Source organism: Gigantopelta aegis, chromosome 7, assembly GCF_016097555.1.
Source record: "Gigantopelta aegis isolate Gae_Host chromosome 7, Gae_host_genome, whole genome shotgun sequence".
NCBI lineage: Eukaryota > Metazoa > Mollusca > Gastropoda > Neomphalida > Peltospiridae > Gigantopelta > Gigantopelta aegis.
Window position 1 is genome coordinate 42,206,744 of NC_054705.1, and position 23,039 is coordinate 42,229,782.

Here is a 23,039-nt window from a genome sequence, read left to right on the forward strand (position 1 = left end):
TCATAAAAAGTTATATAGTGATCAGGACTACCAACCATGTGATCAAATTATGTAAGTTACTAACTGCTATATCATCATATCTGTAGAAAGACGTCACTTTGTGAAAATGATGTCATTCCACAAAGAATGGTGCACAAATAGTTAACAAAAATGTATTAAAAGCTGAAATAAACACAATCACAGCATTGTAACATATATTCACTGCAGTATTTCACCAAAGTATATTTTAAAAAGTAAAATCCCAAACTAAAAAATAAACCTCGTGTCAAACAAATAACGCAATCCAGCGTGCATTGTAAAGGACAAAATTTAAGAAACACGATTTCCGTCATTGTGCAGCAAGTATCAGTTTGTCTACTTACCGTAACCATTACACTTCGTATAAAACAACTTATTATAACGCGCAAATAAAGTTAGGCTTCAAATGCGCTCTAAAATCGAGGAATATTCCATTTCTTTCGTTAAGCTCTCGCAAACATTTTCACAAAATAAAGCCGCCATTGCAAGTGCGCGGCTGTTTGCTAAACAACTGTCAATGTTTATGTTATTTGCGTCCGACTCGGTAAATAACAATAAAAAATAAAAGTATATTACATTTAACAGCTCGTGACAACAGTTAAATTACAAGGGAAAATATCATGTGATAATTAAATTGAAAAAACCCCAACTAAATTTAAAGTTTTTATTTTGTGTCACTTATGACTGAACATGAACGCTAAAATTTTAGCTTACAATTTACATATTGTCCATAGTTCAAAATAGTGTAGCTTAAAAAAGTGCATCCATTTTTTTAAAAAACATTTTTAGTATTCCTTCAAGACAATTTTTGTTATATATTTTTTTATTTTTTAGTAAGCCCTAATAACAAATCGAATATATAATTATATTTATATCTCACAAAGCTGTTTGTTTGGGTACAGTTTTGTTAGTGCTAACACATTTTTATTGTATTTTATTTATTTTATTTTGAAGCAGTTTATTTTATTTTTTATTTATATTTTTTACTTTATAAAAAAAATAAACACAAACGTTTTGGTAAATAGTTTTTTCACTATTTAGGGCAGACGTCACGTGATAAACTCATTCACGTGACAAATGCTTACGGCTGCTTTAATGTTTGTATACAAATACTGTATGGAATATAATTTAATAATATAGCCAGTTCACAGAAACATGCTTATTTTAATCAAATTAATTGATAATGCGTTCCACATGTAATGACAAGTAGAAATGTCTCTTTTAATGCAATATTTTTATCAATTAATACCGGAAGTAGTAACACGTGCTTCTTACTAACGCGGGAAATTTTAACCTAAAAACGTCATCGATGAATATATGACGTAATCTTGTTTGACGTTTTGGAAGTTTGTAGCAAATGACTTTCACCATGGTCTTTTTGGTTTATGACTGTGGATGAAATCAAACAGGTAATACATTTTTTTTTTAAAATCTAAATTGTCTTAATTATAAGGATAATTTACGTAAATAAGTTAAATGTTTTTTGCAGTTAGTTACTAAACTGATATTTTTTTTTAATTAAAAAAAAAATAGTGCAGGGTAGGCCAACACTTAGTCTATATCTCAATAGGCCAAGGCCTACTTTACTTTTACCACACTTTCTATGGTCAAAAATATTTCATTTCGTTTATTTTTTTAAAAAAAATTGGTACTTTTTGTGTGTGTTGTTGTTTGAGGGGTGGGAGAGGGGGCGGGCTTAGGGGAAAAGGACACATGGACCAAGTCATGAAAAGGGCAACACAATGGGTTTTTTTTTGGGGGGGGGGGGTTTGGGGGGGAGGGTTTAAACCGAAAAAAGTGGCACTTGATTCTTGAATATCTTTATGTGGGACAGACTCCATCCGCTTCCCTGATTAGATCACATGTTGGTGAGTAGGAGGCAAAGATTTATTTAAAAACAAAGTCACTGTCATTTGACCAACTAAATTAACCATCAAAATATTGTGAGAAAACATAAACTTTAATGATTTGCTTTAGAATATACATCAGGCCCATTGCAGGGTGTGTTACAGTAACAGGCAAATAACCTTTGAATCATGCCCTTGGACCCCCCAAATACCTCGCACCTTCAGCGCTCGTTCAGTTGACACCTACCTACCCACCCAATAATGTCGACTATGCTACGGGCCTGTATTTGATTTAATTTCAATAGCTTTGTTGAATCTGATGCTGTATGATCAATATATTGTAGTCTGAACTTAAAGGGACAATCACTTTAATGTTCACTATAGACTAAATATTGTGATATTAACTAAATTTTGACTACATAGCCATAAATCAGAAACGTAACTTTGTAAATTATGTTTCATTATTGCTAGCTTTTAAAAATGTTTCCAAACTAATTACAGCTCTGTAAAAGGGGCACCTCCAGTATTCAGGGACAGAATTCAATGTTTAAAAGGGGCACCTCCAGTATTCAAGGACAGAATTTAGTGTTTAAAAGGGGCATATCCAGTATTCAAGGCTTGAATTCAATCTTTAAAAGGGACACCTCCAGTATTCAAGGATGGAATTCAATGTTTAAAAGGGCATCTCCAGTATTCAAGGATGGAATTCAATGTTTAAAAGGGGCACCTCCAGTATTCAGGGACAAAATGCAATGTTTAAAAGGGGCACCTCCTGTATTCAGGGACAGAATTCAATGTTTAAAAGGGGCATCTCCAGTATTCAAGGACGGAATTCAATATTTAAGAGTCACCTCCTGTATTCAGGGACATAATGCAATGTTTAAAAGAGTCACCTCCTGTATTCAGGGACAGAATGCAATGTTTAAAAGGGGCACCTCCAGTATTCAGGGACAGAATGCAATGTTTAAAAGAGTCACCTCCTGTATTCAGGGACATAATGCAATGTTTAAAAGAGTCACCTCCTGTATTCAGGGACAGAATGCAATGTTTAAAAGGGGCACCTCCAGTATTCAGGGACAGAATTCAATGTTTAAAAGGGGCATCTCCAGTATTCAGGGACAGAATGCAATGTTTAAAAAGGACACCTCCAGTATTCAGGGACAGAATGCAATGTTTAAAAGGGGCACCTCCAGTATTCAGGGACAGAATTCAATATTTAAAAGGGGCACCTCCTGTATTCAGGAACAGAATTCAACGTTTAAAAGTGGCACCTCCAGTATTCAGGGACAGAATTCAATGTTTAGAAGGGGCACCTCCAGTATTCAGGGACATAATTCAGTGTTTAAAAGGGGCACCTCCTGTATTCATGGACATAACTCAGTGTTTAAAAGTGGCACCTCCAGTATTCAGGGATGGAATTCAATGTTTAAAAAGGGGCACCTCCAGTATTCAGGGACATAATTCAATGTTTAAAAGGGGCACCTCCTGTATTCAGGGACATAATTCAATGTTTAAAAAGGACACCTCCAGTATTCAGGGACAGAATGCAATGTTTAAAAAGGGCACCTCCAGTATTCAGGGACAGAATGCAATGTTTAAAAAGGGCACCTCCAGTATTCAGGGACAGAATTCAGTGTTTAAAAGGGACACCTCCAGTATTCAGGGATAGAATGCAATGTTTAAAAGGGGCACCTCCAGTATTCACAGACAGAATTCAATGTTTAAAAGGGGTACCTCCAGTATTCAGGGACAGAATGCAATGTTTAAAGGGGACACCTCCAGTATTCAGGGACAGAATTCAATGTTTAAAAGGGGCACATCCAGTATTCACGGACATAATTCAATGTTTAAAAGGGGTACCTCCAGTATTCAGGGACAGAATGCAATGTTTAAAGGGGAAACTTCCAGTATTCAGGGACAGAATTCAATGTTTAAAAGGGGCACCTCCAGTATTCACGTACAGAATGCAATTTTTAAAAGGGAAACCACCAGTATTCACGTTCAGAATGCAATGTTTAAAAGGGGCATCTCCAGTATTCAGGGACAGGATTCAATGTTTAAAAGGGGCACCTCCAGTATTCACGTACAGAATGCAGTTTTTAAAAGGGAAACCACCAGTATTCAGGGACAGAATGCAATGTTTAAAAGGGTCATCTCCAGTATTCAAGGACGGAATTCAATATTTAAAATGGTCACCTCCTGTATTCAGGGACAGAATGCAATATTTAAAAAGGACACCTGTATTCAGGGACAGAATGCAATGTTTAAAAAGGACACCTCCTGTATTCACAGAATGCCTGTATTCAGGGATAGAATGCAATGTTTAAAAGGGGCATCTCCAGTATTCAAGGACGGAATTCAATATTTAAAAGAGTCACCTCCTGTATTCAGGGACAGAATGCAATATTTAAAAGAGTCACCTCCTGTATTCAGGGACAAAATGCAATGTTTAAAAGAGTCACCTCCTGTATTCAGGGACATAATGCAATATTTAAAAGAGTCACCTCCTGTATTCAGGGACAGAATGCAATATTTAAAAGAGTCACCTCCTGTATTCAGGGACATAATGCAATGTTTAAAAAGGGCACCTCCTGTATTCAGGAACAGAATGCAATATTTAAAAGAGTCACCTCCTGTATTCAGGGACATAATGCAATGTTTAAAAGGGGCATCTCCAGTATTCAAGGACGGAATTCAATGTTTAAAAGAGTCACCTCCTGTATTCAGGGACAGAATGCAATGTTTAAAAGAGTCACCTCCTGTATTCAGGGACAGAATGCAATGTTTAAAAGAGTCACCTCCTGTATTCAGGAACAGAATGCAATGTTTAAAAAGGGGCATCTCCAGTATTCAGGGACAGAATTCAATGTTTAAAAGGGGCACCTCCCATATTCAGGGACAGAATTCAATGTTTAAAAAGGACACCTCCAGAATTCAACCCAGCTCTCTCCCCTTGGAACCTCACCTCAATGATTAGACCTATGCCTTTCCACCAATACCCAGTACCAACTTTCACTAAATTTGGATGGAAAAAGAAAACTGTTTTGAAAGTAACAAAAATTTTTTTTTCTTTTAAATGTAGTATATCATAATTTGATCAAACATTGGTGAAGATATAAATACAGAAACAATACTTGACTATACTCAAGAAGTTCATTTGCTCTGGACACACAGTTAGAAATTAAATTGTTTCCATTGTTTTATGCTACAGGTATATACACAGTACATACACACCCATGGTGACATGGATTTACAAGTAGTGGAGATGGATTTAAAACAGAATGACATAATATCATTATTTTATTAATTAATCAGACTATTATAGAATTCATTTGGAGAGAATTCTCATGGCATATTAAAGTAGTAACGCCTGTTAATAAAATTAATGTTCATTTGAGGAATGTGTTATGTTACTTAATTTGCATTATTTTCATCAATCACATCAAAATAATGCAAATTAAAATGCTTTCAGTTGTGAGATCTCAAAATGCACTCAATGCCAGGAACTGTTGTATGATTTTGCAATATGCCAAAATGGAGACATGAGTTTTATTTTAATGCAAAATGTCAAGCAATACTGTTAAAAGACTGAGTCTGTTGGATAACCTAATTCTTTAAAGAATGGCCAGTGTTTCAATGTTAATGTTAGGTTTGTATGTTTTATTTATGATGTTTATGTACATAAGATGAGATTTTCATTTCAAACTCTGGATATTATTTCATATAATTGTTTTACTGACGTTACAAACATTAATAGCTTTCTTCCATTGCAGAGATTTATACAGGTGTTCTGTGGTACCAAACATGGGCCCTATCCCAAAAACCTTTTTCAAAACACCCCTGTTTTTATTAAATTGTGCACATTTTCTGAATCTCATATGGTAGTCTGATGAATTTTACTGCAACATTAATAAGTAACTTCTGATCATCAGCTATGAAATGGTGATGATCAGCAAAAAATGCTTTGATATAATAGTGACAAAAATACAAGTATTTAAAGATAATTGTTTTAGCTGTAAATATAATATCCGTCACCATGGAATTACTCATTTGATCCATATTTTTTTTTAGGGATTGTTCTCCTCTGAGGTTAGTCACCATGGAAACTAGAACATGAGTGAGTGGAGAGGAAGTCTTTCGGCCGGTGACTTCTCTAGCCCCAGGAGACGTCCTCCCCGGACTCCGCAGGATGGAGAAGGCAGCAGCAACACCACCACAACCACAACGGCCAGCCAGAGTGAACACAATAACAACAGACATCTGATTCTGTGCGACCTTGTGACGAAGCTTCCCGAGAGCACCGCGACCATGCTGTCGCGCACCCCAGCCATTCTGTGCGGCGACCACGAGATGGCGTCGTGGCGCGACCTCAAGGAGATCTTCTTCCCGCGGTGCTCGGGCAGGGACTGCACAATCGTGGAGAATGCGCTCAAGCTGAAGCTGCAGTACCCGCGCAACTCGGCCGACATCCGCGTCTGCTCGTCCAAGGAGCAGATGGAGTTCCTCAAGGATCTGCTCCACCTGGTGGCGCCCGGCTCGCTGCTCGTCAACCTGGTGACGTTCTCCCGACACCTCCCGGCACTCGCCGTCATGGTCGCAACCAAGCACCACGTGTCGCAGGATGTCCGCAGTCTCGAGTGCATGTACGCACACAGTGATGCTGTCAGACAGGTATTAATACTCACAACGTTTTTTTTTTTTAAAGCTGCAGTCTTTTTTAACATACAACAAAAATTTATGAAGAGCCAGTATACTTTTTGGTAATTCTCTATTAACATCATATTATTTTAGAAAATTTCCACACAAATGATGATACCTGAAAACATTTTGCACCCAGGTTTTTCGAGCATTTATGAATACTAACCATACTTTATTCATTTTATTCACTATAAATTGTTGTTTAAATTATTTTTAAAAATGCCATTAATTTTTTTCAGTATACATATTAAGCATTTAGAATTCATGGTAGATCATCAGCTATTTCAGATCTCTGTGTTCAACATCCATTTGCACTGTAAAGCATGTTCTATTCCATTCTTAAGTACTTTTTCCATCTGAAATGTGTTTGTTCCACCTAAACGTTTCTATAGGCGAGGCAGATCCAGAAAATATATTGGTGGATTTACTAAGGGGAAAAAGGCACATGGAACAACTCATGAAAAGGGGCAACCAAATGAAAATTAAAAAAAAAAAAAGCCAAGAAAAAGAGACACTTGAAGATATTTAGGAGAGACATGTGACGCCAATATTTAAGTTGTCTAATTGTTAGGCATCAAAACATCCACTCATTTAAAACAAAACCTGTCACAGCATTTAATTAATGACTAAATAATCATCTTGATTTTCATTTACAGGAATATTAGGGAACTATAGTCCATCCCACAGGAAACACCTTTTTTCACACTATGGTATTTACTACAAGTTATTTATTTATGGGCCAAATGTTTTCTAAATTTCACACAAATATATTGGGGGGGGGGGGGGGATTATTTCCAAAACACTTTTACTTTTCTTTTTATGTCAAACCAAACTCAAATTATTGACAAAAAGCATTTTTATAGGATGGGATACACTCTAGATCCCCATCATAAACCAAATCTTGTATGTCATTCAGTTTGGACCAAAGTAGTATGTACAACAACATGAAAAATATGGACCCAGTCTTATGGGCTTTATTAAATCTGTGTTTTTGACATATTAAATAGTATGGAAATTGAATTCCCAGATTCCTGTAAAAAAACCTACCTAGTTCTGTATATAATTCAGTTTGCAATTTGTGAACTTGACCAACATGTACAATCAGCCCTCTTCAAGTTGTGTAAGCAGCGTAACCCATTTTTCGTTAACACATTAAATTTAGGAATAGGACATCAGTTATGTGGTCGTGATGGGTTATGCAAAAAAAGAAAAAAAAGAAATATATTATCTAAATAAGTTCTTAAATAATCTATAACTGGATTCCCTGCATTTTTAATTGTCAGAGGCAACAAATATCACTTGGAAAATGTATAAGCAACTGATTGTACATTGCTACTTTTCTTTCTTTCTTTCTTTTTTCTTTTTGCTTTCCAGACTAATTCCAGACATTACCCTCCGGCTCCAGCTCAGAAACCATTCACCGTGACCTTGATTCACTTCCCCGTGCTCAAACTGCCCAACGTGTCCCTCAGTCCCGAGGAAGGCGGCACCGAAATGACATTCTCAAGAAACTGTATGAGTGGCGAGCCCAGCGTCGAGTCCCTGGAGACGAACTGTGTTCCGATGCGAGCTCTCCTCATGGCGAGACCGGGTGGCCGACACAGGACAGCGAGGCTGCCGCAGCACTTTGTACCACTGCGGTACATTCTCGGGATGTACCCGGGTCTCCTACTCGAGCTTATGAAGATATGCGCCGACTTCCTGTGTCAGTTTCCCACCCAGGTGGCACTCAGGCGGTGCACGGTGGAGGAGGCACAGGAGTTGTCCTCAGGTATATATGTAGTAATGGTAATTTGTACTGTGTGAAATTTTTGATATTACACAGTAATATTCCACATATAATGGATATTGATTTAAACTTTAGACTACTGGATTAATTTTCGACAAAAACCACGTACACACATGTACAAATTTATTTATAACTTTTAGTCACATATTTTCACTTAAATGGTTTATAAATACATAAAATAAGGTTCATATTTGAATCGGTAAGTTTTATTTTTGTTGATTTTTCTAATGTCCAATATTTATCTCCATTATTCTCAATAACTATGGAGTTTTTACCAGAATTTTTTTGGGAAACGAACTACGATTCATATCCCAATATTTTGTAATTTTTGTTGTTGGTAAAACAGTCAAATGTATTATCAAATTAGCTGTTATAATCGGCTCTCGATCCCTGAAATTAACTCAAAATTCCCAGGTATTTTTCACTGAAAAACGAAAAACTAAGGCTGCCATACTCTCAATTAACCTATTTCTTGTTGGTCTATATTATTATTTCTGGTAAGTGCCTTGTGCAAAATGGCGGCAAATATAAAATGGGAAATGCACTATACAGTGTACAGTATGTCGACTTGTGTGACACCAGGCGAGATATTTCGCCTGCAGTAGTCAGAAGGTTAAAGACATCTGGTGCAATGCTTATAAAACTGTTGGAGAGAACAGTGTTTATTTTCCATATCACACAATGATATTCCACATATGGTGGATTTTGATTGAAAGACATCTGGCTCCATGCTCTCTCCAGCTTATAAAACTTAGAAAGAACCCTGTTAGATTTTGCATATCACACAATGATATTACACATATGGTGGATATTGATTTAAAGATATCAGATTCTGGCCTCATGCTCTCTCCAGCATATAAAATTTGGAGAGAAACCTGTGCTAGATTTTGCATATCACACAGTGATATTATACATATGGTGGATATTGATTTATAGACATCTGGCCCCATGCTCTCCCCATCACATAAAAGTTTAGAGAGAACCCTGTGTTAGATTTTGCATATAACATTGTTGGAGAGAACACTGAGATTTTTCGTATTAGAGACACTTAGACATTAAGGTTTTATAAGCACAGGCCCTGATTGACTACAGTAAGGTGATGACCTGAATGCCAGACACACCACCTAATGAAATCAGACCTACCAAAATTTATTGTTCTGTGACATACACGAATGGTCTAAATGGGTTTTACTCTGATATGACATTTAAATTATAATTTGTTTTAATTTTTTTATTTTTTTTATTTATTTATTATGTAATAACAATTATTACCACAGCAGGCACTCATAACGGGGAAAATTATCATGCATTATATCCCTCGTGAAATAATTTTCATTTGTCACTCGCTAAAGCTCGTGACAACTGAAAATTATTTCACTTGGGACATAAATTTGATAATAACTGGTAACTCATTTATTATCCTCTATATAGAATACTACACTGTGACTAGCACTCCTAACCATATAAAAGGCTGTGGTATGTGCTATCCTGTCAGGATGGTGCATATAAAAGGTCCATTGCTACTAATGGAAAAATGTAGTGGGTTTCTTCTCTATGACTGTGTTAAACTGATCATCTGTTTGACATCCAATAGCCGATGATTAATAAATCAATGTGCTCTAATGGTGTCATTAAACAAACCAAACTTCTCCTACCGCCCCCCTCCTCTCAGTTCTGTGTCTGCTACTGTAGATTAAAACTTTTAAGTGTGCTATCATGGCTTGAAATTAACCTGTTTTGTTTCGCACCCTATTTTCAGATCAGACATCGGAAATGTACCTGACTTCAAGCGACCTCCTAGTTCAGTGGACCGATCCATTTTACCTCTTGTCGTGTCTCCAGAACCGAAACTTGAGGCCGATTCAGGAGGAGAGGACTGGAGAGGACGCGGTCAGTAAGGACCGGTCAAATACGCGCCTGACGTCCAGTGAGAGTTTCTACGAATCTCGGGGAGACTCGCACTCAGACTGTTCGGATTCTCACTACGACGCCGACATCGAAGAAACTGTCGACCAATCAAACTCTGACGAACGGCTCTCCGTCGTATACAATCCATTCAAAATGAACATCACAAAAAAACAGTTTCAGTGGGGATCCGAAAAGACGACGAACAGCAACAGAAATGTCGGCCATAAAGATTCCAAGACTTCATTAAGTGACCAGGATGAGGATGCCGATTTTGACCCGGAACTGTTGTTCGCGGCAACGAACGGCAACACCATGGGTGAACAGGAGGTCGGTAAATGGGAATTGGATCTGACGAAGGAGGATTATTTGTCGAATGACGGCTTCGAACTGGAGATTCTTAACTCCTTCCCGCCGGCGGAGAAGCGGGTGTATGACCCGGCCATGATTGCCATTCAGCTGATGCTGGAGGAAGAAAAGCTGAGCAGACAGAACAGACAGGGTCTGGTTGAAAAAAATGCCAGACGGGTGACGGAAGGAGATGACGATGCAGAAACTGTGTCAGTGCACGGAATGCCTCATGGTGAAGATGCAGTGGATGCCGATGTCGGATTTCGTGAAGGACAAAATAAAACAAACTCTGGAGACGTCAGCCCTGCAGAAGCATCCACTGCTGTTACAGACCGCCATATTAATGGGTCTAGCCAGATAACAAAGGCTGACATTCATCACACAAGAAGCTCGTCTTCGATGGCAGAAAACCAGGTCGGTTTTGATCAAATGGAAAAAAAGTTATCTTTAGAAAAAAGGTTGCCTTTGAAGAAAAAATCTTCCTTCATGGAGGAAACGTCTGAAAGGAATGCATTTAACGTGACAAAGGACAAGCCTAAGGCATCACATACATTTGAAATCCAGGCGTTAGTGCATAGGAATCCATCACTAGGAGACATGTTCACTAAGGAAGGGACAGAATTATCACCAGGAAGGGAGACTGATGACCCAAACCGGAGGTGCCAGCTATCAACTGCCAGATCCTCCAGGAGTGAGAACATCCAGTTTTCTCCACATGAAGACACAAGTGTAGAGGGTCTCCCAGGCTTCACACACAAGACACTCTCGTCTCCTTTCACCGAATCGGTTGCCACAAGCAGAAACCACTCTCCGTTTGACGGCAGATTATCGGCATCTGAAAACTCATCTCCCGCACATTCCGTATCCCTCCATGATAATGGTCAGCCTTCCCCGTCCTGTAGCAGGTCCACTCCAGATGTGGCAAAGCTGACGCCAGTTAATAGATCTGCCAGGAGAGGTGTGAGGAAATCCAGAGGATCGTGGTACATGGATTCCGACGTCCCCAGACTGTACAAGGTGCTGACGGCCTCTGAGGTGGCACGGCGATCGGCCGAGTTGGTGGCGGTGGAGCTGTCCAGAAGGAGCAGTGGCCTTGAGACAGACAGTGACACCAACCTGTTCAGCTGTACTCAGAAGACCAGGAGGAGAAAGTCCTCCACCATGCAGTCCACGGGAAGTCCAAGTCCAGATCTGTTACCAGGTCTAGGGAAGTCCTCTGCTTCTCCTAGAAATGCAGGGAGAAGGAGGAGTTTGTTCATGGGCACGATGTCGATGTGTGAAGATTTCTGGGACGATAGGATGAGTACACGGAACATGATGAAGAAACCTGGTAGAAAGTCTTGGCCGTCTCGCTCTGTTTCAAAGACACCTCCATTTGACAAGGATGTTCCGCTGTCAGAGTTAAAGCAGAGAACAAAACAGACTGGTAAGAGGAAGTCTTTGCCTTCATTCATGTCTGCTTCGGAACCTCTCCAGTTAGAACTGACTGCCCCATTCTATGATGATGACACTTGTCCTTTCAACACTCCAGACCAGACAGGACGAAAATCTATATCATCAGTAAGGACATCTTCGAGGTTATCGCCGTCCAAACAAACTGTGTATTTCCCAAAGATTGAGTCAAATCAACAGCAGATTTCAAGCAAGACTGGTAGGAAGTCAGTTAGGTCAAGTTCAAGATTACCCGAGTCCTCCAGAACCAAGCCATCAATTGATTCTAACTCGAGGCTGTATCAAACTTCAAAACGGACTGGTAGAAAGTCTGTGACAGCCACAGCCACCTCGACAGTATGCCACTTTCAAAGGACCACACAGCTCTCCGGTGTGGAGACAAGCCCACCAGAAACTCCCAAAGAAACTGGTGGAAAGCCTGTTCAGACAATTAACACTTCAAAATTATCTGAGTGTAGAGGAATCACGCCATTTCCTGTCATTGAATTAAGTCCGCTAAGAGAGACTGGTGGAATTCGGACTACTTCAGAATTATCAGCGTCTAAAAGAAGCTTGCAGTTCTCTAGAGCTGAGATGAATCTGCCTCATACTTCATCACAGTCTAGCAGAAGTACCGTAGTCCACAGTCCACAGTCCAGGGCCCCACAGTCTCCAACACAAGCTGGTAAAAAGTCCACTTCATTTGAGTCTCAAAGCATGCCATACTCCAACCATCGAAGAAGACCGAAAGAAGGGATTGATAAACAAACAAAAGAAAAAACTTGTAGCAAGTCTGTTCAAAATTTCACTTCGAACTCACTGCAATCTGGAATAACCAAGCCAGTCCCAGATTCTGAGTCAGGTCCACAAAATCCTGCAACACGGATGGATATAAGATCTGTGATCACCACTAAATTATGCCAGTCCAAAAGTGTGGAAAACACTCCAGGAAAAGCTTGTGGAAAGTCTAATTCATCAGCTGCTAATGCAGAAGCATCTCCTAAAATAATGTATCTGCCCACTGATGTCGATTCATTTTCAACTCCAGATCTAAACATGACACCATCTCCTGTAGGTGAGAATCACGGTAAGTCTGAAGAAATTAACAGTCCTCCTAACTCAAAACAAACTGAAAGACAAACACGATCCTCTCATGATAAATGTCCACTACAAGTTCCGAAGACCATACAGCCCACTCCAAAAGAGACTGGAAAAAATTCTAGTTCTCTATCAAAGTCATTCCAGTCTAAAGACAAAATGTCATTTCTTGAAATGATTTTAGATTCAGAATTCACAATGGATAAAACACAGCAGCCATCAACTTCTCACCCAGCTGAAGTATCTGGTAATACTTCAAGATCATCAATGTCAAAAGAGAATGTGTTGGCTGACAGTGTGGGACAGACTTTGCCACTTGATTGTCCATCAACTCATCCTGAAGCGGTGCAGCCATTGGATAGAGAGGCAGAACAGATGGATCATGCTACGGAAATCTTCCACTTGTTGCTTCACAATGAGATCCAGTTTGCTGTCGAGATAGAGATGCAGAATGCCCTCAATGAGAAGATGAACACTATCTATGGCAGACGGAACCAGGATAACAATACCATTGTATCATGCAGTCGTTCGAAGTACAGTAATATCCTGAAACATATAGTGGACAAGACCTTTGATAAACCTGTTGGTGGCAATTTGCAGAAGAATTCATCCAGACGTGGTGATGGTAAAGAGAGCAGGAAAGGTGAGATGTCGGAAAAAAGAGTCGTTACTCCTCTTAGAATTCGTAAAGCACAGCCAAATGATCACTCTCCAAAATCCATCAAGTGGACTGTTGAGAAGATGCCAAAAGGCCCAGATGGTAAAAAATTTACCAAGAAACACAAAAAGAATCTATCTTTGAAAGGAAAATCAAACGTAAAAGCTGGATGTAGCAAAAAAGGGAAAAAGGGTGGCAGTCAAAGTCGAACAAAAGTCTGTGACCAGTCAGAAATTTCAAGCCACACCCGTCACAGAAAACCTGGAACCATTAAGATAGACAGTTCAGAGAGGTCAAGCTCTGATTTGGATAGCGTGGATTTTAAACGAGATAACTGCAGTCCACCTGTTGGGCGTACCAGAGGATCGAGCAAGATGTTGGACAACAAATCTGTGGGAAAGGGTACAAATTCCCTTGGTCCACATTCTAAAAGAACCCACGATGTTCAGAAATGGCAGAATAACTATGGTTCAAGTTCCCGTCGGTCACAAATTAAGGATGCCAAACCATGCAGACGAGGACAGAAAACAAATGATTCGAGGTGCAGCTGGTCAAAGAAAGAGCAGAAAGTGGTTGACACACATTCCAGTTCCTCAAAACCTGAAAGTTTGAAACCAAAAATAGGATACCAAGGTTATAATGATTCAGCTTCCACGCGTCTGCAAAGTGACAGTGCCCACAACATGCTAACAAGTAGCTTCAAGAATTACAGGCAGGCAGACGACACCCAACTGAATGAGCAAGCCAGCTGTCTGCAGTCGAATCATGTAAACAATAAAGGTACCACAGAGACGACACGAGGTCAGAAGGCTAGTATAATACAGCCCGGACATGATTTCAGCAAATATTTTACAAGCGATTCCAAAAGTATATCTCAGACATGTTCCAGTGACGGCAGTCTGGTTGGTGGTGATAGAAGAAAGGTGTTTTCTGAAGAGATGCTAAACGAAATGGTCTCCACCAACCCTTTCTCACAGAGTGTCGAGTCGCTCAAGTCCTTGAACAACTGTTGTGTGATTAAACAGTTAGCATGTGACACCGGACAAGTCACAAGACAGTCGAACACTGGACAAATTACAGGGCAGATACCACGTGACACTGGACAAGTTACGGGACAGATACCACGTGACACTGAAAGTGTTACAGGGCAATTACTACGTGACACTGGACAAATTACAGGACAGATACCACATGACACTGGACAAATTACAGGACAGGTACCACATGATACTGGACAAGTTATAGGACAGATACCATGTGAAACTGAACAAACTACAGCTCAGATAGTATGTGACACTGGACAAGCTACAGCTCAGATACCATGTGAAACTGAACAAACTACAGCTCAGATAGCACATGACACTGGACAAGCTACAGCTCAGATAGCACGTGACACTAGACAAGTTACAGGACAGATACCATGTGATACTGGACAAGTTACAGGACACGTACCATGTGAAACTGAACAAGTTACAGAACATATAGCACGTGACACTGGACAAACTACAGCTCAGATAGCACGTGATACTGGACAAACTACAGCTCAGATAGCATGTGATACTGGACAAACTACAGCTCAGATAGCACGTGACACTGGACAAACTACAGCTCAGATAGCATGTGACACTCAACAGGTTACCAGACATAGACCATATGACCCTATATGTGATACAAAACAGTTAAAAATTACAGTACAGTTACCACTTGAAAATGAACAAGTCGCAGATCGCTCAGAATATGAAAGTGATCAAGTTGCAAGCCAGATAAATTGTGAACGTGAACAAGTTACAGCTCAACTAACAGGTGATAGTGAACAAGTTACAGCTCAACTAACATGTGATAGTGAACAAGTTGTAACAGGGGTGAAAAGTGAACGTGAACGCGTTGGAAAACGGTCATCAACGAAAAGTGAACAACAAAACAGGCGCTATCCAGGGGAAATAGATATTGTTTGTCAGCTTCTCTCAACAGCCATACCAGACAAGAAAAAAAATGCTTCCCCTCCATGTTCTAGAAGCGGTACCAGACAATCTGCCCCACATACCATAACCAGCCAGATGGCAGCACCTGCAGAAGCTTCAACTCCACCTAATGTAACAATGAACGCTCGTGTGAGGTGTGGCATTGGTTTACCACCAGCAAGATATCCTCCTCCAGTGGTAGACAACAGGGCTGCGATGGCCCACCACATGGGTGGTAACACGTGCTACGCAATGACCGTCCAGTCTGCCTCCAATATCTTCTTCTCCTCTCCTCAGGGTCTTGGGGGTCACTTCATGAATACCGGGGCACCTGGTGGGTTCTGTGGACCTCGCCTGCAAGGTCCTTTTGGCAGAGATATGCATAGCGCTCCAATTTCCTTTCCGCCTCCAATGCCTTTTGGGGATAGTGCGCAGTGCTTCTTGGAGCCACCTGTGTTTGGTGGATGGTATTTGTCAAGCGGGTACCCACCACCCAACAGATTACATCGGAGTCCTGACGATGGCACAGGTTTCACATCGTACAGGCCATTCGGTGGGTACCAGAATTCCCAACAGTTCAGAAAGACATTCAACGACACGGGTCCCTATCTGTTCCCTCTCCCACACAAGCAGAATCCACTTTTAAGTGTTGTGTCAGAATATTCGATACCCATTGTGAATGCGGTACCAAAAACGGATGACCCTCGGACACAGCAGAAAGATTCTTATACAGCTAATGCACATCAGTTTACTGGTGAACAGAATCATGCACAGACTGTTCGACGGAAAATGTTTGGTGATAGTTCTAGAAGAGTTCATAACCGGGGGTTAAATCAAAGTAACAACATCGTCAATAGCTCAACTTGCAAGAGCAAAAGAGCTTCCAGGACTGATACAGATATGTTAGGGTGTCCCTCCGACTGTCAAAATAGGACTCACTTCACTAATGATGCCAGTGGGCTGAAGACCATCAACTCGAAAAAATCAGTGACTTTCACACAAGCATGCAAGGCATGTGGTAGAGGTTCATTTATTCATAATAGAAGGGAATGCCAAGGCGCTAGGACTTGTGAAGTTTCCAAAAACAAATCTAATGCAGGCCAAATCCATAGGGTATCTTCTGAAAAGGCTGCCAGTGCATGTAAAACTGTGCCTAATGCATGTGGAAAAGCTGATGCCAACAACAATAGCATATCGGAAGATCCTTCAGACACCGAGAGTCATCAGAGGGTGGATAACATATCGAGTAGGAGTTGCCTCGGTAATGAGGCTGAAGATGCAGAGAGTGTGTATCCCATTCATGGATCACCGATGAAGAACAAACCTATCGAGACGAACATCCTTGAGAGAGAAACTCACCAGATAGATGACAGTCGGACAAAGGCGACAGTGGGTAAGTTGCCATGTATGTGTAGAGCTACAGTGAGCTGCGAGCCCGGACAGGAGGAGCCTTTGAAGCAGCAGTTGAAAATGAAATTCTTTCTGTCATCTAAGCACTGTCCGGTCCATTCAGATGACAAACCCAGGCCCTGTCAGCAAGAGATGATCAACCAAGGTGAGAGTCCTCCACTGCCAAGGCAACAGCAGCAGCAGCAGCATGTAACAGTTAATTGCCTTGGTGAAGGAGGGAAGACCCTCACAAAGCGAAGATTCAGGAGTGTCAAGGACAGGATTCTGGAGAGTGTGAAGCATCTTCAAGGGATGGATTCGGTGGATCATTCAAGCGGTCCACTGATGGATGTTGCACAAGTGTTTGGTTCCAGGGTTCAGCTCTGTTCCAGAGATTCATCAAAGGATGGCCATCTCAGTGCAGATTCTTGCAGCAGCGGTAATCCAGAACCTGTGTCTTCTATAGCAGCAGTAAAGCTTGAGAAAACAAAGCAGAGGAAACGGTCAAAGAGGCCAGCCAAATCACGAAGGAATCAGGCCGAGTGTCAGAGAAAGATGCTTCAAGGAGCAGAATGTTTGGCTCTTGTGGCAGAATCTAGACGTGATGAGCAGGACATCTTCCTCGAAATGATTGCCGGGACACGACCTTGCAACGGTCAAGGACACATTGATGAACATGACCTCAGAATAGGTGATGCCGATGTAGGAACACAACCCAGTAATAGTCTAGGACAAGCTGATGAGAATGAACATGGGGTAGGTGATTCAGATGAAAGAAAGTCCATTGGAACTGGAATCACGTCTGAAGAATGCAGAATGGAGGCTAAAGAGAGAACGGAAGATCCTAAAACCAATAACCGAGAAACGACAGGGATCGGTGGAGCCTGTACCAATGAACGTGTAACATCAGCAAAAACAGAGTTGAGTGGCAGACGGCATGATTCAGAAACAGATGACTGTGTCTTGTTGAAGACAGTGACCACTGCAGGCAGTGGAGGATGTACAGACAGTGATGTGCGAGGCTCTGAAAGGACAGATGTTGGAAGCATCAGTCAAATTAGGTAAAAGCAGTAGTATGTTTTACAGTACTCTCTGTTGGTTTTCTGCAATACAATTTCAAGCCTTGTAAAGTGTTTCTTTTGGACGTCAGTATATATAGAGGATTCGTAATGAGTTTTTTAATATAGAAAATATCAACCGAGTATATGTTAATCATCATAATTTTTGTTGATGCTCTTCTGAGACAAATACCAATTAACTAGATGAGGTTGATATTTTACATATTAAAAAACACGAGTAGCAAATTCTGTTTATCTAAACATTTTATTTCAATATTTAGTAAACCAAAGTTCTAAAGATGCTTCACCAGTAATATGAAGTCACCACAAATGTAGTTTGACGTCACACACTTCAACTAAATCTCATCAAAACATTACACATTCAGGTATACAAGTCTTGTTGGTTGTAAACAAATGACCCACTGACAGCAAAACATTAACCAAGTTAATAACGGTAATTATCAAATGGGTTTATAACATGGATATTATGGATAAATATAGGTTATTACCAGAGTGTGTTTCAGTATCGTCAATATATATTAGGAATAAAAATTGTATAAATTGTATTATATGAGCCTTGGGCGAGCATAATACACTGTTTTTGTTTCTTAATATATGATATTGATGATACCGAATCACATGAGGGTAATAATCTCTTTATCATATAATTTCAAACTCCATACAACATGTTTTTGTAAATGGTACATGTAACTTTAATTCCTGTCTGCTATTACTTGATATTCAGATGAAGTTAAAACGTGATGCAGTGTCTTTTTGAATGGAAATGACGTCAAACTTGAATGACAACATTTTGGATATCCTTACATAAAAATAAACTAGTGCTTAACATTTTTTGTTTCCTGAACGTTGGACAGCTTTCAGTGTTAAGTTGCTATTGGAATGTTATTGTTTGATTATGAATGTACACATCAATTATACAGTGTAACCGTAGTACGTTTGCTTAAATGTCAAACGTAGTGCCGTGACCTAGATTAATGTACATTTAATTCTGAAAGTATGTGATCTGAAAAACATCACATACTTTGATTACACTGGATATGCTAGCAATTATAGGATAAATATATGTATGATTACAGGTATCGACCTATTGCATCCGAAAATGAATGTGATCTGAGTGTGCGTGGTCTCGCCTTGTACAAGGAGTTTGTATTCCCCTACATTGTGGAGAACGGATTCAAGTACATCACTCTGAAAGATGCACTCAAGCTGTTTGAGCTCTGTTGTCCGGAGTGCAGCATCTCACGAAGTCTTCTGCGTAAGGATCCAGGTCTTGGCAGGACTCTGTGCAACTGGGATCAGGTATGTGGTCAGCATCCATATTTATACAACTGGAAATCCAGGAATGTTCTTGAATTTTGTGATTTTAAAATCCATGCCTGGAATGTCCTGGAAAAAGCATTAAGGCAACACCCCACCATGTGTCGTGTCGTTACTTGCTATAGCAGCTTAATATAGTCCGTTTACGAAATAGTTCCTCATAAAAAAGTTTTTAAAAACTTCAAAATTCTGATATGATTTTTGAACTGCATGGAGTAATTAATGGTGGTGTATAACCTTAAATGTTATTGTGTCCTGGAAATTTAGGCCAAACATTTGGTGGTTTATTTTCTTTTGCATCTTTACTTTTGTTGTCCTCATAACCTGTCTAAATTCAGATTACAATTCTGTTATAGAAAAAAGAATAATGTCCTGAAAATGTCCTTGAATTTGATGTGTTTTCAAGTGTAAGAACCCAGTTTTGGGACTAGACTCAAATCTTTAATCATGCATGCAATTTGTAGACGTAGTTAAACATCTCAAGATGCCAGTAAAGACTTAGATCTATATACTTTTATAAGTTTTATAAGTTATGAGGCTAGTAAATTCACATGCTATGGTTAACTAAAAGTTACTCTTCATGGACCAGTCTCAGGGCAGTAATGGGAGAGCGAGAGTGATGGCTCCCCTTAAAGGTGCAGACCCTAGTTTCGGTCCGTGAAAATGGACACTAAGTTTGGTCAATCTACAAACCTGTAACAAATGTGGATAAAGTTACAATAGCGTAAAACAAGAATCTGTGACGTTAAAACTGGGAAATAACCCTTAAAAAATAGGCTGGAACTCATCTCCATAACCATTACTTCGCAGGCAAAAGTGCATTTTCAAAAGACTCAAGAATGAATTTTGTGGTATTAGAAACACTAGGATAACCAGAAACACTTCTGATTTATGAAAATAAATACTCTATACACAATAAAATTTAAATAATGTCCGATTTCAAAAATGGATCTTTTAGGGTTTGTTACTTTAAACACCATGGTCTGTATTTGAGGATATTGCCTAATAGTCTTATGTTTTCAGCTGAAAAAATCTGGTACATCCTGAAGCACGAAATCCCCCCCCCATTCAAGGTCTGATTAATATTTCATGCCTACCGGTACTGGGTGTGCTGCAATATTTTCTCCGAGGGGCGGGACATATTTCAGTGGTAAAACACTCGCCTGATGCACAGTCAGTCTAGAATCGATCCCCATCGGTGGACCCATTGGGCTATTTCTCGTTCCAGCTTGTGCACCACAACTGTTATATCAAAGGCCATGGTATGTGCTATCCTGTCTGTGGGATGGTCCACATAAAAGATTCCTTGCCGCTAATGGAAAAATGTAGCAGGTTTCCTCTGATGACTACAAGTTTTATGTTTGACATCCAATAGCCGATGATTAATTAATCAATGTGCTCTAGTGGTGTCATCAAACAAAACAGACTTTTATATTTTTGTTTAAATATACTTGTAGCTAGAATCTTAACCATAGCAGGTCCGTTTCAGAATTCATAGTGGAGGCAGGACACACCATAATTATTAATTATACATGGTTGATCTAGGGAAAATTTTGGAGGTGGGGGGGGTGGGGGGGGGGGGGGGGGGGGGGGGAAGAGCCCAAGGGAAAAAAGTCACATGGACCAACATGTGAAAAATGGGAGCTCAATGAATTAATTTTTTTTTAAAGAAAAAAAAAGAGGCGCTTGAATATGTTGGGGGTTGGGTGGGGTGGGGTGGGGTAAGGGTGCCCTGGATCTGCTGCAGTATTTTTTTTGCACACTTTGTTTAAATATTATTTTACTCCGTTGTTTAGGTGTGTCTATTTGATGCGATCGGGATGAACACCGAGCAGCCGATGTCCACGGGGGACCTTCTGCTACGTTTCGATCGACTCATACAAGAATTGCCGCGACTGGAGAAGGTTGCACGTGATAGACACAGAGGAACAAAGCTGAAGAAAAGCCAGAACTGTCGATACTCGTAAACTAACGTGGGTTTTTTCAGCTTTCAGTGATCCAATTAAGGATCAAGCACGCTATTCTGGACACACAGGTCAACCGTTTGGCTTGTCTGTGCAGGTCAGAGGTAAATGGTTCAGCACTTGCAATTCAGAAAATTGAAGCAGTAAAAACAAATTCTGCAGCAAAAGTAGTTTGCCTCAGCTAAAATATATTTTGCCTCAGCATTTGTATTTTAAATGCCTATCCTATTTAGTAACGAGCATCAGTTAAGCGATTTTACTTTAAGTGTTATTTCAGCATTGCTGAATACCAACACAAATTGCTAGGGCTGGTGGTTAGCAGGATAGAAGTCAATATAGGTCGTCTTACACTAAATCTGGGTCTTATAGTGTGAGGTGCACTGTGAAAAAGAACTGCAATTCTGCAATGTAACGATGTTTATTTGTCCAAATGTTAATAATATTACCCCATTTTCTTAGAAAATTTGGTAAAACATGTCCATCGAAAATGGACATGGAATAGGAAGGCAGGTTTATGGGGATGGGGCAGATAACTCTGTATGTATAGGGATCGTCTAGTGGTTTTTCCTCCCGACAGAGTATACAGTATAGGGAACATAGCATTGTAGTTGTGTTACAACAACGTAAGTTGAATAACACATTAGCACAGTGTATATACTTTTTATTAATTGATATCCAGATGATTCCAATTGAATGGGAGTTGCTTTGGCCTCAGAATCTGGAATCCAACTTTTAGTCTGGAGTCCAGAATATAAACTTGTATTAGCATGAGCTCTAAGAGTTCTGACATATTTGGGGTGGTTTTGGGATGGAGCACCACTTGTTCGAATAACCACAAATTGCATGACAGACTGTCGAATATCTCGGTGGACCCATTCTCACCGTGTTTTTCCCATCCCAACCAGTTCACCACTCACTGTTATATCGAATACTGTGGTATGTAATGTCCTATCACTACAAGACGTACAAGTAGGCGGCTCTGGTGTTCCATGAATACGTTTCTAGTTATTGTTGTATTTACTTGTTCATGCTGTCAAATAGTTACCAATTTATATTTTTGTTATAGTATATGATTGAAACAATGAAATTGTTACCATTGTTACTGAATGTTGGTTTTTAGTTTATTATTGACAATGTGCTGAGGTGTCTTACAAAGATGTTTGTCTAACAATTTGACAAACGTGTGTCTGTGATAGATAAAACATTTTACAAATACCATATTGTTTATATCTGTGATCCTAAATGAGTCTGTTAATGTGCGTATGTGTAAAATGGTGTTCCGTCGTGATTACATGTTAGCTTGGCATATTTCATTTATCATAATTGTTGGTTACAAACTATTTCTTTTATTAATGTTACAGTAAAATTTACAATGCTAAATGTGTGTAAACGTGGTTGTTATATTTTCTTGTTGCCCCAGTCTTCCATTCTATATAGGGTTTGGGTTTTTTTCACAGTCTGTCAATGCTCATTAGCTTTCGTCAGAAATATCGAGGGTATGTAAAAAAACAAAACTTACAAATGCCCCTTAGGT

At 39.8% G+C, this 23,039-nt stretch overlaps 2 protein-coding genes across 2 annotated transcripts in view; one reads left to right on the forward strand and one right to left on the reverse strand.

The window, feature by feature from the left end:
* LOC121377737 overlaps positions 1-490 on the reverse strand; it is a 51,291-nt gene extending 50,801 nt beyond the window's left edge. The window contains exon 1 of the mRNA XM_041505821.1: positions 363-490. The gene's annotated coding sequence lies outside the window, so the exon portion shown is untranslated. The remainder of the gene's footprint in view (positions 1-362) is intronic.
* An 823-nt stretch (positions 491-1,313) lies between these two features.
* LOC121376928 lies at positions 1,314-22,777 on the forward strand. The gene is made up of 6 exons (XM_041504734.1): positions 1,314-1,427; positions 5,937-6,536; positions 7,938-8,334; positions 10,112-18,206; positions 19,301-19,523; positions 21,338-22,777. Exons 2-6 carry the CDS (start codon positions 5,979-5,981, stop codon positions 21,506-21,508), a joined length of 9,444 nt encoding a protein of 3,147 aa, XP_041360668.1. The 5' UTR covers positions 1,314-1,427; positions 5,937-5,978; the 3' UTR covers positions 21,509-22,777.
* Positions 22,778-23,039: the final 262 nt, after the last annotated feature.